At 38.4% G+C, this 18,556-nt stretch overlaps 1 protein-coding gene across 4 annotated transcripts in view; it reads left to right on the top strand.

Annotated features, from left to right (window-relative positions):
• The first annotated feature begins 6 nt into the window (after positions 1 to 6).
• PRPF40A (pre-mRNA processing factor 40 homolog A) overlaps positions 7 to 18,556 on the top strand; it is a 43,428-nt gene continuing 24,878 nt past the window's right edge. For 2 of the 4 annotated variants that reach the window (XM_006024541.3, XM_025205204.1), the window contains exons 1-14: positions 7 to 86; positions 1,626 to 1,763; positions 5,002 to 5,082; positions 8,207 to 8,237; positions 9,889 to 9,951; positions 10,359 to 10,381; positions 11,054 to 11,131; positions 11,241 to 11,351; positions 11,946 to 12,066; positions 13,066 to 13,090; positions 13,450 to 13,809; positions 14,807 to 14,915; positions 15,982 to 16,046; positions 17,407 to 17,571. In XM_006024541.3, the coding sequence (XP_006024603.1) occupies positions 57 to 86; positions 1,626 to 1,763; positions 5,002 to 5,082; positions 8,207 to 8,237; positions 9,889 to 9,951; positions 10,359 to 10,381; positions 11,054 to 11,131; positions 11,241 to 11,351; positions 11,946 to 12,066; positions 13,066 to 13,090; positions 13,450 to 13,809; positions 14,807 to 14,915; positions 15,982 to 16,046; positions 17,407 to 17,571 (1,400 nt within the window). In that variant the 5' untranslated portion in view covers positions 7 to 56. The remainder of the gene's footprint in view (positions 87 to 1,625; positions 1,764 to 5,001; positions 5,083 to 8,206; positions 8,238 to 9,888; positions 9,952 to 10,358; positions 10,382 to 11,053; positions 11,132 to 11,240; positions 11,352 to 11,945; positions 12,067 to 13,065; positions 13,091 to 13,449; positions 13,810 to 14,806; positions 14,916 to 15,981; positions 16,047 to 17,406; positions 17,572 to 18,556) is intronic. The other 2 variants (XM_014520348.2, XM_025205205.1) reach the window with 1 other exon arrangement.

Genomic DNA, 18,556 nt, shown 5'->3' with positions numbered 1-18,556 from the left:
AGCTCCGGGGAAGGCTGCTCGGCCGCTGCAGCGGGGGCAGTCTGCTCAACCCCTCGATGAGGCCGGGAGGAGACCGCTCTCTCATGGTGAGTGAAGGGTTAAGCCGGGGGGCGGGGCGAGGGGGAGGGACCGTGGCGGGACGGTTCTGCGCGCGCCAGCCTCGGTCCTTCTCGGCCGCCGTCGAGGTGCCCCTCGGGGGCGAAGGGCCTCACGTGACTGCTGCGGGGGCGCCTAGTGCTTGGTCCTGGGGCCCCAGCTCTGCTGTCCAGGGAGGGCTTCCCAGTGTGGGGACAGACCCTCCCACCTGCGGGGAGGACAGGAACAGGTGCCAGCCCTAACAGAGGGGGCACTCATCCCTCTCCCCCTCTGGCTGTCTGTGTCAGGATGCAGACGAGTGACTCCTGCCCTGCTGCCAGGCTCAGAATTGCTCAAGAGTTCAAAACTACTTGACATCATCTCTGTTTTTGTTCAGTTCGCGCCTCTTTTGTCGCCAACTGAAACTTTCCCAGTCGCGCCTCACTTGTTACCCAGGATGGGGTTCCGGGATCTTGGCTTAGTATTGCAGGTTGTTCGGCCCAAGTTACTTCTGAGAGCTCTTCTCAGCGGGAGCTGGGCTCAGAGTGGGTGCTGGCAGCACTGGGAGGATGCTGTATCTATCCCAGATTTCACTGCTGCTCTACTCCCAACACTGCAGCTGCCCAGCTCAGCCCCATCTCAATGCCCTGCCTCCACCTATGTACTGGGAAGAGCCAGGGCTGCAGGGGCTGGCTGGCTGGCAGCGGTGGCAATGGGAGTGGAGCAATGGTGAAATTTGGGATGGATGCAGCATCTTCCCAGTAACACTGGCATCCACTCTGAGCCCAGCCCTTGCCAAGAAGAGCCCTGTGCAGCCCTGGCTGCAACCTGCCCTGCCCTGTGCAAATCTGGGGGACATACCCTCCCAGGGTGCAAACAGCCGTGGGAGCCTGCCCCGCCTGGGCAGTGCCTGGCCCTGCCCCCAACTGGAGGCAGCTTGGTTGGAAATTGGATCAGTATCAGCCAATATGCCTCCTTAAATATCAGCTATCTGTATCAGCCCCAAAAATCTCAATCAGTCCACTCCTACTAAAAAGTTTAATGTCCATAAAAAGCCCTATAGTTATGCTTGTTTCTAGAAAATGCATCGAGAAATAGACTGCAGCTAGTATAGATGCAGAAGATGTATTAACTATAAACTTAATCATAAAAAGGAAGAGATTTTATAATCTATCAAATGAGTTCCATGACATGCACAATGCTTTCATTGAGCAGTCAGAGCCATGTGTGAAAATATTTTTATCCTTTTGGTTTGTTGGATTTGTGCATGCTAATTTGCAAGTTGCGGGAATATATTTTTTTCCATTGTTTTGGAATTTTTAACTAGGTTTGTTAACTGTACGTTTTTGACAACTTATGGTAGTTATAGTCCATTCGTGTACATCATGAATACATAAATGCTTTGATGTAGTGAATTTTCTACATATTTTCCTCAGTCAACACTAAACTGGCATGTAAGGCAATGTTTGTATATCCATTGAGATATTTCTGTAATTTTTGCATTTCATGTTTGATATCAATATTTTTCATTTATTAACTTTGTCTTTCAGATGGGTCACCCAGGCATGCCTCACTATCCACCCATGGGGATGCACCCCATGGGCCAGAGACCACCAAATATGCCACCAGTTCCACATGGTATGATGCCTCAGATGATGCCTCCAATGGGAGGACCACCAATGGGGCAGGTAAGGCCGCTTATTTGACTTTCTCCAGAATGATCAGAAATAATTTAGACTGGTAAGTTTCTCGTTCCTTGGAAATCATGATGCTTATAATCCTGGGTTTCTTGTATATCAATTGTGTCCTACAGATACTGTTTCTACTATAACAAATAATGAAGCTGCTTTATGATCTCAAATTTTAAAAGAAAAACAATAGCCCTATATTGGAATCTGTCACTTGAATCCACCAGTTATAACGCTGATAACTTAGACAATTCTCCTTTAGTCACACAAGAGAAGTAAGGTGTACATAACAGCATATAGTTATAAATCGCAAAAAATATGGAACTTAATTCTAATAAGAATCTTCAGTTTCTGGAGGATTTTTCTTTAACATGATGCTAAGCAACTCTCATAAACAATGGTAGAAAATGACAGGAGGATGTAGAGAAGAAATATAAAATTAATGTTCTCCTGACTTTGCAGGAGTTTTCCTAGCTGTATCTTGAGGATTATTATATGCTCTTGTAATATGCTGACTGTTGCTAGTATAATGCAAATCTTTAAAAAAAATACTGTTCAGATTGGTGAGCAAAGGAACATTTCTGAGATTTTGATCTTCCTTTTTTAAAACAGTGAATGTTCCTGCTGTTTATGACTGCTAATTATTTTCTGAATGTAAAAACAGGCAATTCTCTTCCTCATTTTCTAGTTCTAGTGCAGCTACTAGTGAGCAAAGCCTCCCTAAGCAGAAATTGAATGAAATTGACACGCTCAGGGGCAAGAAAAATGACTGCTTTCCTTCATCAGTCTGAAGAAGTAAAAGTGTTTGAATGAGTTTCAGGAGTTTGAATACTAACACTGACCTCCTAAGAAGGATCTGGGCCTGGCCAATGCCATAGAAGAAATTCTATCACCCTCTTTCCTAGGGTTTTGGGAGAGGGGAAGCCCTTGCATCTTACTGGGTACAAGAAAAGGATAGCTTATTTTTTTGTGTGTGTAGATGTAGCTGTTATGCATGTGTGGTACATTTTTCAAGCTCTACAATGCAGTATTAGCAGTCTTATGTTATAATTTAGTTCTTAGCATATGACTAATACATTTGAAAAAGGTAACTGGGATGCAAGCAAAGTCATTGGCATGGTAGGTCTATATCTTACTAAGTACACAGGGAAGGGTTATGTGTTTTTTAATAGTAAAAGGTTTCCAGTAATTTTTAGCCTGTATTCCATTTTTCTTGCGTCATTATCTCTAACTCTTCTTTCCACATAATGAGCAGTTCACTAAACATATATGAACAAAATCTGTAATGAAATAATTTAGCCAGGAAGTTTCTGCTAGGTATGATAGAAGAATTTTAGGGTGGGAGAGAGGTAGAGGCATGATGAATTGTATGGCCAGTAGGCTTCTATACTGCCTCTACGTTTATAGCCCTATAAATAAGTTAGTCTGTCTCCTTGGATGCTAGAGCCCTATCTCTGGCAAGTGCTTTATTTATGAAGCTTTCAGGGTGGAGACGCTCTTTGTTAACTCTCTTCTTGGGTGTTTTGGTGGGACAAGTGGCCCATTCATTTTGTCTTAGAATGACCAACTAGTAGGGTGCTTGCCCTACTTACTTTATGAGAAAGTCTCATGAGAATGAGAGTAATTGTTTCCCCTGTCTTCAATCCACAGAGGCTCTAGACCTGAGTATAACTCTGATATTATCCCAGGAAGCTAGATTTACTCTAGATACATAAAGGCTCCAAAATAGTGAAGAATGCAAAGGCTTTTTTAGGTACCTCTGCAAGGGCTTGTAGGAAATTTCACATTCTCAGATCCCACTTAGTTGAAAGTAGCAGTGGGGCAAGAGCACTTTCTTCTCCTGCTTCTACAGGATGGCGAGGAATAGGAGGGGCCGCCTTCCAAACTTTCCTTTCTTCCTCACCCTCCCAAGGAAGCCTTATGGATTGAGGGTGGAGCAGTAGCCCTTCCAAATATCCCTCTCTCCGCACAAGATACAAGATGAGGAGAGTGGTTACCTGATGGTCCCTGAAGATAAAGGGGGATGGGGTCACTTGGCCAGCCTGCCAAGGACTATAAAGGTAAAAGGGGATAACTGAAAGATAAAGGGGGTTGAATTTTCAGGACCTTTTTGGGGGCAGATTAATTAGTGACCAGATGAATATAGCACTTGGTATTTGTTCCCTTTTCCACATGTGTGTATGGCTTATCCATTCCTAGTAGCCTGAGCCAATGAAAAGTGTAGGGAGATTGCAAAACATGAAGGAAACTTTCAGGCTGTTTAAAAACAAACCTGAAACGTACATCAGGTTTGTGGTGATGGCTTTTAAGAGTATCAAGGCTCAAGTAAAAAGTTGACCGATCAAATATTAAGTACAGGTTTTTGTCTCCTGAGAGCACATATCGTAGCCCTAAAGAAATCTGAACTTTAACTTTCATGTAATGAGTGCTGGTTTGTCCCTTTACCATATTAGTATTATTTTAAAGGAAGCATTTCAAACTAGCTAATACTGTTTGTTTTTCTAGACTTTTTATAACAGTTCAAGAACTTCTGTATCAGGAATATTTAACTCCAATAGCACTGTCTAAGCTTGAAAAGTCTTACAAGTATTTGTTCTTATAATACTTCTGTGAAGTAAGTACTTTTGGTATTATGTTTAGCCTGTTGGTGAGAGTAAGCAGAGACATTCAGGTTCAGAGTTGCACCAAAACAGGGAACCAGTTTTAGAGCCTGAATTAGCATTTATGATATTTACCTGGTTTTCTTGTTTTACTCTGGTATTTCTGAGAAATCTTTCCATAAAGTTGATTTTTTTTTCCTGTTTTGCTTCAGGGTTCCAACATGACAGGGTAGAGTGCCATCAGTTGATCATACACCTTGTTATCTTTTGTTGATTTGCCTTTGATCTGGATAGTACTGTTAATGACAAGTGTCATGGCTTCCTTTACTGATATTTCATAGGTGAATTTGAAATATATGCTTAGTGTGTGGTGCATCAATTAAATTGGAAAGTTTATTGGAGGAGATTTAAGCTATTTTCTGACTTTATGATGTTAGTTTAAGGAGAATTGTATAACTTCATACATGTTACATGTATACAGTTCTTATACATACATGTTTACTCTGTCTGGGTACTTAATAGGCATGTTTCCTGTGTAGATTAATAGTTAGGTGTTGGCATCCTTTCATCATAAAGAGGCTTCATATTGGTGCAATGTATTACCTGAAACCCACTTGACAGTAATATTTTAATCATAGATGCCTGGAATGATGCAGTCAGTGATGCCTGGAATGATGATGTCCCATATGTCCCAAGCTACCATGCAGCCAACGGTCCCGGTAATCTTTAAACTTGTCTTGATCTCTTTTTCAATTTCCATCTGTCTCGGTTAATTTAATTGCTTTTATATTACTCAGTAGTATGTATCGTTTGCTTAGGATGCTATTCCCAGTTTTGTAGAGTTAAGTCCGGCTTTCGAGCTTTCACAAAATAATAGTAAAATATTGGATACTAAGTATACAATTTTGAACAAGTTTTAGAAACTTCTCCATTAAATCCTTTAATAAAAGTAACCAAGAACAGAACTATCAGCAATTTGCTTGCAGGTTCAGCATGGGTTTCCAACAAGGTTGTTTTTTGGAAGTTTTGAAGAAATTTTGGAAACCAGATACATTGTTGTCAAAGGAGATTTAAAAGGAGTTGGGATGGTATATTATACCTAGTATATCTAGATTTAAACCTTGAACTACATAAATCAGTTAACTAAAACTTACAAATGTAGTAGTTAGGGAAATAAACAATTAAACTATTTTAGAATATGAAGAATAATAATGTTCTTTCTTGTAGCTAAAGTAACTTTTTAGATCTAAAAAAGGGAGTTGATTACCTGTTTTTGTAGGTGCATGCCTACAAGGCTGGTAATTTACAGCACATCAGACAACCAGCATTGTGTTTTCTATAAATATAAAGCCTGATCCAAAGATCATTGAAACTGGTGAGATTTATGTAATGACTCCAGTGCACTTTGAGTTGGTTCTGTTAGCAAATATAGTGCTAAACATTGTTATAGGCATTGCATTTACTATCGTAAAAGTTTTAATTTCCAGAAAAGTAATTGGAACCATTGTATTTGGAAATACAGTGACTTTGTTCAGGCGTCTGTATTCACTACTTGGAAGGAATGAGGTGTGATGGAAGAGCTTCATTCAGAAAAATAATTTTTAAAAATAAATAAATTATGCAGCCCATAAGCAGATGGTACACTTCAGACATGATTAACCAGTTAATGTCTTAAGTAGCAACCTGGTCACATGCTAATGCAGTTAATGGCATGATAAAACGGGAATAAGTCCCAAAGTTATTAGACAAAATATCTGCAATAATTTTGTGACTGGATCCCACTGTGCCTTAAATTGCACGAGTGGCCAAGCATCAGCTCCCAGCCTCACGGACTCATCACAGTCAACAGCTCCATGTGTTTCCAAGGCTGGGAGTGCAGATCAGCTGACTGTTCCAGCATCTGTGACCCAGGCTCCCACTGCACCCTGAAGGCTGGAAGCAGCAGTGGCTGCCAGCCTCAGGGGTGCGGAAGAGTTGAGGGTTGTGTTGCACACCACGCATTACTCCCTTTTCCAAGGCTGGGAGTAGCAGTCAGCTGATTGGCATTCCTAGCCTCAAGGGTGAATTGGAGCCCTTGACACCTATATGCTCCCAAGGCTGGAACTGGGATCAGCTGACTGTTTTGCTAACTTCCAGTGCAGGGGGAGCCTGGGATCATTACCCCCCCTGCATTGGCACTACAGCATGTTTGGGATCTGATCCCCAATCCCACAATCACACCTCCTTCCATTCACATGTCGTATGGCACGAAATGTGATTGTGGGTGTAGTGCATCAGATTCCATGGTATCTTTAACTGAATATCTGCCAGGGGCCACAGTGCCATAGAAATACTTTCAAGCAGGTGGTGGATGAAATAACAGGAAACCTCCTCACACTCCAGATAAACCCAATTTGAAATTGCTTACGTCTGAAATTGGGTATCTGGAAATTGATTAAATGTGCTTTCCCACATGACCAATCAGTTTATTGGTAACTCTTATTTATCATTTGTGTCATTCTTTTCTATCCATGCTTTGAAAATGTTAAACCACTCATGTAGGCCATCTTCAAAAAGGATTATTTACCTCATAAACAAATTAAATGGGGCTATAGCTTATACATAAAATCCAGCTATATAGTGAGTAAAATGTTCAGAGTTTTATTGCAAGTAAATGAGTGCATGGAGCAAGATTTGGTAAAATAAATACTCAAATAACGTTAATTGCTCTTTGCTGGATGTGTCTTTTATTGAATGTGCTAACATGTAATGTGGTTTGCTCATCTTTAATTATGTCTTGAGGCTGCATTAAAAAAATTAAATAACAAAGGATTGACTCCAGTAAATGATAAATTTCAAGTTATGGCTTTACCTGAACTTTTGTGAAGTCAGGAAAAATGCTTAAAAGCGTTTAGCATACTGTCCCTCTCCTGATTTTTATGTAAAACTTTTTTATTTAAAACCTCACTCATTAAGGTCCTGGATTCCTCAGAGCATATTATAAGTACAACAAAATTAAAAGTTGAAATCCACTTAGAATACTATTTCTTTGTAACATAAATATTGTAAACATTTAGTAAACCAAAGTAACCAATGGATTAGTTTCAGTAAGTTTAATTCGCCTAAAGCTAAAAAAAAAAAAAAAGTTGCTTCCAGTTGTGTCTAAAGACCATCTCTTTTACAGGGGCAGAAACTTTTTTGAATTAGTGAAGCCTAAAAGTATTATACAACACCCTGTGTTGGATAATGGCTTTTGCAGCTATGCAGAGTGCTTTTGATTGTGTAGAAAGATGGCAATACATTGAATTGAATTAGTAAATGTATTGCCTTTTTTCTGAAAAGCGATTCAGTGTATCCCTCGTTAGTTCTTATAGAACTGGAATTCTCAGGTCACATAGTGGAAAAGGGAAAGAATTCATATTTAAGTTAAACCGGTCTTTGGATTCTGGAGTTGTTGCATTTGAACAGATTAATATAGTGGTTCTTAACCTTTTTAGACTCGAGGCGCCTCTCAGAGAATGCCAAGTCATTTTCACTTGTTTTTTGACTACAGAAGAATAATAGAACAATTCTTCTGTTGCAAAGAACCTAGTAAGACCATAACAGGTCAGAATGTTTTTAACCCTGTGAATTCCTGTTTGAAATCTCTTGATTTATCACGTGAATTATGTTTGCACACTTAATGCTCACATTGTGAGACACCCTGCAGCATCCTTGAAAGGATCTTAAGGCATCCCAGGGATTTCAAGGGCATCACAGCACCTTAGATGAGAATCACTGGATTTGTATGATGTTTAGTGCATTTAATATAATTATGTTATGTGTTTTAAATCTGTTGATTTTTTTTTTTTTTTTTTTTTACAGCCAGGAGTGAACAGTATGGATACGCAAGCAGGTATGTATCAACAATCCATTATATTTTTAAAGCCTTTCAAGCAAAATTCTGTTAAGTATCCTAGAAAAATAAAGGTTTTAAGTTTTCAAAAATGGTGTAAATGAAGCTGTAGAGAGTTTATATAAATAAAGGGGGGATAGTTGGGTATTATGTTTAGCTCTTAGTTTTCTTTCCTAGTACATTTCAGAAAAGAGAGATCTTTCATAGGAAAAAAAAGTAAAAAGTATCATCCATTTTATATACTTAATAACCTTATTTCATGTCTTTTCTGTTTCCTTGAATGCATTTAATCTTAAATTAATTATTTCACACATTTAACAGTTAGCTCATGGCATTGTTAGCTTGTGGTGTGTTGAGGTGTGTGTGTTTTTTCCCTCCTTCAAGTATTGTCTTCTGTTCTAGATTCTGCTACTGGGACACCCAATCAGCCTGAATTTAACTACAGTACTAAACGTTGAGACCAGAGTGCATTTAAAGTCATGTCTCTTTTCTTGCCCCTTGAATAATCACACGTCCAGATTGGCACGTATTCTTCAGAGCAGTGGTTCTCAACCTTTTTACACTCGCAGCACCCCTCCAAAACTTTTCCAAAATTAACAGAATTCCACTTAAAAAAATATTTTAAAATATGCTTATTTATAAGATGAACATTATAATTCTGTTATTCATTAGTATTTGATTAGATCAGCATATTATATTCACCACATTGCTGCACTGCACATGTCCTGCGGAGCCAGATTGGGAAGTGGCTGTAGCAGGAGCAAACGCTCTTGCCACAGCTCTTCCCTGTTCAACTGTGCACAGTATCCCGACAGAGATAGAGAACGCGGGGCAGATGGAACTCTGTCCCACATGCTTCTGTTTTCAGGAGGCATGTCATATCTGAACTGAGAAGTGGTGGCAGCAGAAAGGCGTGCCTGCCTGTATTACATTATGCAGCATTTATTTCCAGTCTGCTGTCACTCCCAGGTAGAACTCCCCATACACCTTTGTTTTCAGGAGGCAAATCAGAGTCAAACTGCGAAAAGCAGTAGCAGAAACAGCATGCCTACCTGCATAATGTAGTGCAAGGAGGAGCACCTTGCTGCTGCTGCTGCTGCTTCTCAGTTTGGTTCTGACATGCCTCCTGAAAAGAAGCTCATGGGAAAATTTTACTGTGCGATAGTGGTGTTGGTGCTGACATCACGGCACCTTTGGCAAGTCCTTGCGTCCTCTGGTTGAGAGCTACTGCTTCAGAGAAAAGTTTGCCTGATTGTAAGAGTTGAGTTAAATTTACTAGTGAAACTGATGCAATCAATAATTGACTTTCTGAGGCAAAGTTACTTGTTTGTAAACTGTTCCTCAAATATTTACTCCATAATGGTAAGGAGGAGGATGGCTACATGGGGCTTTGAGCATATTCAAAACTCTCTTAACTTGGCTTACGTAACTGATGCACAATTCAGGAAAGCAGTTCTTCCATAATTATTTAACCAAGTTCTCACTTACAGGAAGGACTTATAGTTAGCTGATTTCCAAGAGTGGTTATTTAGTTGAAATACTGAAGGAGAAAGAAAGGTCACTTACCAGTAACTGTAGTTCCTGAAGTAGATTATCCACATTTCTGTCCCTCTATGTTAATTTCATTGGAGTCCTTATTTCAAATTCCAAGGGTCTGGTTCAGGAAAATACTTAAGCACATCGAGTCTCCATTGGAAGTTAAGCACAATGGAAGGTAAGCCCACGCTTATTTCCTGCTCTAAATAGTTTGCTTCCTTGAACTGGGGTCTGTATAAGCAGAAGTTGTGTTTGCGGGAGGTCATGTCTCATTGTATACCCTCATCTCAAACAGTCAGTGCTTCAAGGAGATGCATTTAGCAGCTGTACACTGTTTTCTGAAGAGTTTTGACTGGATGTCTCTATAAGCCTGACTGTTCCAGCAATGTTAATCCATATGGATAATCTGCTTGAACTGCAGTCACTGGTTGATAACTTTTCTTCAGTTTTCTTGAAATCTTTTTTTTTTCTTTTTTTTTCTTTTCTTTTTTACAGTAAGCTGCTTTTGTAGTAAGCTGGGATGGGGGGAAAAATATAACTTGTCTATTTACTTGTCTGTTTTCTCATTCTGATATTTTTTTGTAGGTACAACACCTCCAGGAACTCAGGTAAGCAAAATAAGGCTTCAGAAGCCTTAATAGAAATACAGCGATTGTGTAAATTCACTCAGTCCTCACCCATTATAGATCAGTTTCCAAGCTCAGGGAAGCTTCCAAGCTTTTAAAAAATATATCATCAGAATGCCAGTCCACAACTAGTATAAGAAGTTTAAAAGCTCCAATGGCATATGTATTCCTGTGGCAACCACATCCCTTCATTGTAGTCTTGTCTTCTATAAATTTAGCAAGTCATTATTTTGAAGGACTAGAGTTTGGACCAGAATGTGTGGTGTGCCATGGCCCTTTGTAATTGCCATGGCCCTTTGTATTGGGTTTCTGATGGATTAATGTTTGGTTTTTAGCACACTTGGTCTCAAGGCTGTGGGCAGATATAACTTCTAAGCACTTTAAGGAGGAATGAAGAATTGTCTCTTGGGAGTAGGCATCATCACAGGTGTCTGCTATGCCTTTATGCTACTACAGTGGGATAAGTGAGCAAAATCAATGGAACTTTAACTCTGAATGAAACAGGGTCAAAGTTGTAATGTTTTTGCCATACTTACATCTATAGGCTCCTGTGAAGGTTACCAGCTTCTCACTTAGTGCTTTTTTATTTGGCATTTTTAAAATGAACAGGAGAAATGGGTATGCATTTCCAGAAATGTCTCTTCTTTTTCTCAGACCGCACATTCGGTAGTCTGTTCAGCCCAGCAAACCACCACAGTCAACAGTTCGGTAACTGAAGACCAGTCTAAACAGGTTTCACCATTTTCCCTTTGTATTTAATTTTGCTGTCAGCATTTTTTAAACCATTCCAGAGAAAAGCACATTTTATACCTCGTTGATGGTCTGTTTTATGTTTTCCTAGAAATCTGTATGGACTGAACATAAATCACCTGATGGAAGAACTTATTATTACAATACTGAAACAAAGCAATCCACATGGGAGAAACCAGATGATCTTAAAACACCTGCTGAGGTATATTGAGGTCAAATGAAAGCTTTGGAATGGTTTACTCTGAGCTTGTATCTGGACAAAAACTTAACAGTGAAGTTATCCTGGTGCAAAACAGTAGTTATAACAGCAGCAATGATTGTCCTGGTATAGTTAGACTGGTAAATTTTCCTGTGTAGATAACCACCTAGCATAAGTGGCATAATATGCCCACCATGTGACATGGATCAGAATTTTTATTTCAGAATCTTGCATCTGAACACAGAAGACCCCAAAACTAATCCAACTGATTTTATAAATGCTAGAAAAGCTTTGCATTTATAATTGCATGAAGAGGTCTTTTTATAGCAAAAAATTTAAATAAATTGTTTCAGAACTTCAAAAATCAGTGCTTGTATAAAGTACAGATTTTTAGGGTCCTCTGCTTTTGGAATTAAAATGTTATTGGGTTTGCTTGTTACTGTTCTTGAGAAATGTTTTTCATTGTATGTACTAACATTTAAGATTTGTTGTTGTAATGTTTATTTTAGAGATTGTTTTGTAGAAATCTTTTAGTGTTACAAAATTGATATAATATGATTTTGAATTTTTTCTGTGCATTTTTTTTCTGTGCATCAGCAATTATTATCTAAATGCCCTTGGAAAGAGTACAAATCTGATTCAGGAAAGCCTTACTACTATAATTCCCAAACAAAAGAGTCACGGTGGGCAAAACCTAAAGAACTTGAGGATCTTGAAGGTAACATAGCCACTGAAAATCTGTTAATTTTGAAAATGTTGTTTATATGTGAGCTATTTGCAGTGTTGTCTTACTGTTGAAGCAATTCTTATTAGAAACTGAGTGGAGTAAAATAAGTGAGGGAACTTGTTCAGTAAATAATTATAAAGCAGAAACCTGTTCTTGTTTCAGCATCAGTAGTCTCATATATTAAATTCTTCGCTGTTACAATGTCATCTGCAGTGTACTAAAACTACTAATAATGCTTGTTGTTGTAGTTTAATATAAACATTACCACTAGCTTTCCTTGGTAAATCCTTTTGATAAAAAGGAAACAAATCATAATATTTAACTAATTATTACTCATCATTATTTTGGATGATTTAATGTTGGATAAAATTAATGTTGAAGTCAAAACCATGCATCCAGAGATGCTTCTTTGTTTGAAAAATATTGGGTCACAAGAGGTAGGAATATAAATTTACATCACATTTGGATTTCCTTCTGACTATTTAAAAAAAAGTAGCCTCCTGCCTTGAACAGGTGACATGTACTGCTCCGTTTACTGTTTGTGTAGGTAATATTTTATCTTGATATTGAAGGTAAAATAACTTCAGTCAAGAAATATATAGAATTTTTTGTTTATTTAAAGGAAGGTTAGATCACAGATGAGAAGTTAAATATATAATTAAAGAAGAAAACATTGACTAGATAAAATCTAGATAGAAAAGATTATCAAAAGAATTTGACTAAACCTCACGTGTGTTAACCCTAATAGCTTTTAAAATTACCACAAAAGAGCAGCGGGGGGTTGCAAAAAACTGTTTGGTAGGAGTTCTTATGTTATGATTTGATTTTGCATAATTTAATTCTAATAATTTTTTTAAAGTTATTGAAGCATATTTAAAATAATGATCTACTTATACATACTGCCTTTTTAAAATATCAACAATAACTTTCCTAAACATAAGCCGCTTTTGAAAAAAATTGTTTTGAAATATATTTTTCCTTTCCTTATAGCGATGATTAAAGCAGAGGAAAACAGGTATGTTCACTTAAAAACTTGTCATCAATACAAAATGTATAATGTGCCTTTCTATTTTTAAAAAGTATTTCCCTGATCCCTTAAAAAAAAAAAAAAAAAAAAAAGGCATCTGCCTTCATTCTTGTCTACTTTTCATTTTATTCTTCAGCTGTATTATCTTGAAAGTACTTCTGCTTTGAAGATTGTCCTTATAACCTTATTTTTTGTTCCTTATTATCTTGTGGAAAAACATTTTGTAAGGTGGGGTCTACTAACTGTGTATTTTAGATATTTCAGTTAAAGGAAGTTCTTTTCCCTGAAGCTTAATTGACATAATGATTATTTAATTGTTCTTTCTATTTCTCTTTTGATATATTCAGCAGCAAACCAGAAGAATCAACTCCAACTACATCTACAGCTGCTATTGCAACAGAAGTAACCAATACAACAACCAGCACCACCACTTCTGCAGCTGCTGAAACTGCTGTAGCTGCTACTGCAGCTACTGCCACCCCTGCTGCAACAGCTGCCTCAGAAAGTGAAACTGCTTCTACTACTAGTTCTGCAGCTGCTGCTGCTACTAGTGTTACTGCAACTGCTGCAGAAAATGAAAGTACAGGTACAGCTACAGCTGATGAACAAGTGCAGCAAACCAATGCTACTCCCGTTGTACAGGAACAGAATGCAGAAACTGTCACAAACACAGTAGAGGAAGGTTTAAAGCAGGAGGGTTCAGCAGAGTAAGTAAAATCCTGTGACTTGAGTTGGCTGCAGTTGTCTAACACATTCTTAAGTGTTGAGAGTTCCAGAAGGGAGACAAGGTTCTAAACACTAGAGTTTCTCTTGGCTAACATTTTTTTTCTGAGAGGAGAAGGGGGTGGGGAAGCAGGTCAGACTTTGCAAAGAGAAATGAGTAAGAAAAAAGTGCAGAAAAGGCGCTCAGTCCTTTTTTTAAAAAAACCCAACCAATTTCCCTTAAATCTTTAACTGGTCCTTCATCTCATTACAAATTTGATAAGAAATTCTTATGGCTTATAATTTATTTTAAAGAAATATGAAATGTTTTGAGAGATACTGGATAAATGTTTAGAATACATAGCTGTTCACACTGTCACTGTGGAAAAATTACTAAACTTCTTACTGACCCAAGTGCAGTTTAAACGGGCAGTACTTCTGAAATGCCTACGCTCTTGTGTATAATAAGAAAAAATGTTTCGGCTAAACAATCCAAGTAAATTAGAACGGCTATAAAGGTGTATATGATCTCTTCCTTGAGACACAAACTATACACACTTTGCCTTTCATCACTGAAAGCCTGAGAACTTGTTGCAGCTGGGAGGTCAGGAGACTGACGGTTAATGGTAAGTGGCAAAGGCAAGATCCCTTCATAGGTAATGCCTTACCTTTTCTCCCACTTTAAGTGGAAAGGTAAGGAACTAGAACAGGTGGTTGATTGCAGCAGCATCTTGTCATTCTAAAGAGAAAGGTACTTTTAAAGTTGGTTTGTAATGAAATCCTTAACTTGGATCTGAGGCTTGGGGTTTTCACAAGTGTGTATTTTATTTCTGACTCATAAGCACTTTATATAAATGGAGTTCATTGTTAAAATTATGAATGCTGTTTCTCAGCGATGTTCTCTTGATTGTTTATTTTGAAAATTAATGGCAATTGTTTGTTAAACTACTACATTATGTATTTACTTGTCTAATTATTCTCTTTATCAATTCTTATTTGTAGTGCTACTCCCAAAAAAGAGGAGGACGATGCCCAGCCAGTTAAAAAAACATATACGTGGAATACAAAAGAAGAAGCAAAACAAGCATTTAAAGAGCTTTTGAAAGAAAAGGTTTTTAAATTGGGTCAACTTACCTTAACTTCTAGAATTACTACAAAATGTGCTTTCTTGAGTGGAGTTTCTTCTCTCTTCCTTTCCAAAAGAAAATCTCAGTATTAAGAAGCTGACTTTTAGATTTGAAGGAAGAAAAAAACTTTGCCATAGAAAGAGTATACTTAAGTCTTTTCTTAGAGATGTTTGTGTTTTAATTAGGGCTTTCTCATCTCAGTTTTTCCTTTTGTTTTTCCTCTCCCACCCCCAGCAACCCAAGTAAAACCCCCCAAATAACCCAAGTAAAAATTCCAGTTGTTATCCAAGAAATTATGATTGATTTGGTTACCATGTGAAGCTGTCACTTTGGTGACAGGGCTCTAAAAATGCAGCCCTACAAAAGCAAAAACTCTTTTAACAACAGATATTTGAACGGGTTCTTGTAGTGTCTGAGGAGGGGAGTGGACCCTAACACCTTAAAATCTATCTCCTTTTTCTTCTGTTTCTCAAATTGTTAAAGAAAATTCCATTTAAAGACAAAATTTTTCCCTTAAAATTCATCCTTAGGAAGTCATAATCTTGCTGTTACAGACAACTGCATAACTTAAATTTTATAATCGTTTAACCGTATTACTTCTCTGCAGCATCAAAAGTATTTTAACCAGTATTGTCTCTTTGATTTACTCTCTGAATTTCTCACCATTAAAAAGACAAGTGGGCTGGAAGAAAAATGAGTCAATACTGGATTTTTCTTTCCATATAGCTGTTGTTTAGAGTTCCTCTAGAATATTTTTCACTGTAGTGTAATGCAGGAGTTACCTGAAGAAGAATCAAAGGATAAAAATAGTGATAAGCCTAAAACCTGAAATTTGTTTTTCTGTTGACTGATGTTATGACAACATCATTTTAATATTACTAATAAAGTTATTAAAGGGAAGTATTATATTTCTATACAACTCTTCTAATCAAGTCAGGGAAAAGTCTGTTGGAGGGATCTCACCTCCCAGATTCAATATTTCTGAGGAAACAAACATAGGATGTTGATGCCAAATCTGGTAGTCACATTATTGATTTAATGTCTTCACAGCATGTACCCTCAAATGCCTCCTGGGAACAAGCTATGAAAATGATCATTAATGATCCAAGATACAGGTACTTCCTACTTACTGCTACATTGTTTACAAACATATGCTCTGTTTTGATCCTTGAATTTACATTGTAGTTCATTATGGACAAGTTATGGTTGAACCTAATACAGATGTTTGTATACTAAGCCAGTTGCCTCTTTGTACACATTCAAAAGTAGGTCATGTCTTGGGACCTGCATGAAGATGACTAATGGGATGATTCATGATCTTGGACCCAAAATCTAATGAATGTTATGACAGCATTAGCAGTACAACTATAATTAAATGGTCTACATATGTTTTGAAAATCTGTCCTGAAATGGACCTTCTGTTTTTAATGGAGATGCTGAGAATTCTGTGGGACCTATTAAATGTTGAGCACACTTAATAATTTTTCTGTACATGGAATGTCCAAGTGTTTTCTGATGATAGAGTACCTCTTTACAAGGCTGTTTTGTAGGGGTGCACTGACAGAGATTTTTGGAGCTGATACAGATAGCTGATATTTAAGGAGGCATATCGGCTGATACCAGTTCAATTTCTGATACAGCTGCCTCCAGCTGGTAAGGGGTGTGTTGGGGCAGATCAATGCCCCTTGTGGTGAAGGAGGGATCAGGGACAGGCCCTGTCCAAGCAGGCACTGGGAGCAGAGTGGTGGCAAAATTTGGAGTGGATGCAGCATTCTCCCAGCACTGCCAGTGCTTGCTCCAAGCCCAACCCTCACCAACAAGAGCCCTGCACAGCCCCGGCTGTAGCCTGCCCCACCCTGCGCAGATCCGAGGGGCACACAACCCCACTCGTGCCCTCCTGGGGTGCAAGCAGCAGCAGAAGCCACCCCCCCACCAAAATACGTCACTCTGGCCCCAGCCCTGCCTGAGCAGCACCTGCCCCTGCCACTTCCCTCAATGCAGGGGATGTTCATCTGTGTCCCTCCCCTGTTTCCTTCCACCACACTGGACTTAACAACTGGAGGCAGCTCTCCACGCTGCCGGCTGTGTTGCACTGCAGCTGCGTGCAGCACGGACATTTATTAGCCAAATTATTGGCCCCATTGGGCCAATATCCAATACAGACAGTTTTCTTTATATTGATACCAATCTGATATCCGACCAATGTATCGGTGCACCTCTACTATTTTATTCTTTATCCCACAAAGTTATTTTTTTCTAATGCAGTTTCTTGAAATGAAAACTGGTAGAGTAATATACATGTTGGTTCTGTGCTTTTCCATAGAATTAAGTTCATTTTACCACCTTTCATGATTAAAATTTGTCATGTGTTCTGAAGGTATGCTAATATGAGATTTGCATTCTTTTTTTCTAATTTGATTCCAGTTTTGTGTAATTAAGCATCTGGTTTGTTTTTGTTTTTCCCTTGACATTTAGTGCTTTGGCGAAGTTGAGTGAAAAAAAGCAAGCCTTTAATGCTTACAAGGTTCAGACAGAAAAGGAAGAAAAAGAAGAAGCGAGGTCAAAATACAAAGAAGCTAAAGAATCCTTCCAGCGTTTTCTTGAAAACCATGACAAGATGACGTCTACAACAAGATATAAGTAAGATCAACTTAATGTATAAGACCAGTGCATTTGTTTTTCAAATCCAACCTTTAAATCTGGTTGGCTATGTATCTGGTGAATATTTACTGTTGGGTAATGTTCAGTCTGATAACTCTTGGGACTACAAGCATAAATTTTATCCTCTTTGTAAAGTAGATTGAAGCCATGGGCAAAATATTAGAGCTGATTATTATTGGATCTCAACTAACTAGGAGTGAGGGAAACTACAAAACACTTAAATTACTTTTACATACTTCAGTATTATACTTAATAGACATGTGTGCTGGTTCTGAACTTGCTGCCTCTTGACTGTGAAGTGGCATTATAAGGAAGCTGACTTTTCTCAATCTTTTTTTCCCTTCTTCCCTTCCCCCTTCTGAGTTCTGTGTTTAATTTTTAATATGTCTTTTATTGTTACCTCTGTGAGTTTCTTTCAGAGCATATAAAATATCAAAATAACTTACCGCATTTATTCAAATACAAGACAAGGTTATTTCCTCCCCTCCCCCCCAAATTAGCATGGGGCAAAGGCCCCTTGTCTTGCATTTGCATATAAGGAAACCACATTAGATACATTATCTGTCTTTGAACTGCTCCTAAAAAGCAGAATGTGCCCAGTAATGGAAACCACCTGTGAAGTTGATTTAAATGCAGCAGATACTGAGCATGACTCCAAAATATGTGCCACCTTGGGCAAACATGCAGTGGGAACCTACCACAAAAGTAGTACAGTCCATCTGAATAAGATAGATAGATATGCCCATTAACCACAGTCTCCTTCAGCTCCAACTCTTTTTTAAGTCATAGTGAGCCACTACCACTATATTGAATATATTTTGACTTCCTCTTCACTCCCACAACTAAGCTGTGCCTTTTTGGTATTTCCAATGCGTCCTGTTTCTTCACCCACCTCAAATGCCTGGCAAACATAGTTTCATAGTAGCTAGGGTCAGGAGGGACCTGAACAGATCATCTAGTCTGA

The sequence above is a fragment of the Alligator sinensis genome, unplaced genomic scaffold (assembly GCF_000455745.1).
Source record: "Alligator sinensis unplaced genomic scaffold, ASM45574v1 scaffold61_2, whole genome shotgun sequence".
NCBI classification, from domain to species: Eukaryota; Metazoa; Chordata; order Crocodylia; family Alligatoridae; genus Alligator; species Alligator sinensis.
This window is presented reverse-complemented; position numbering and strand designations above follow the sequence as displayed.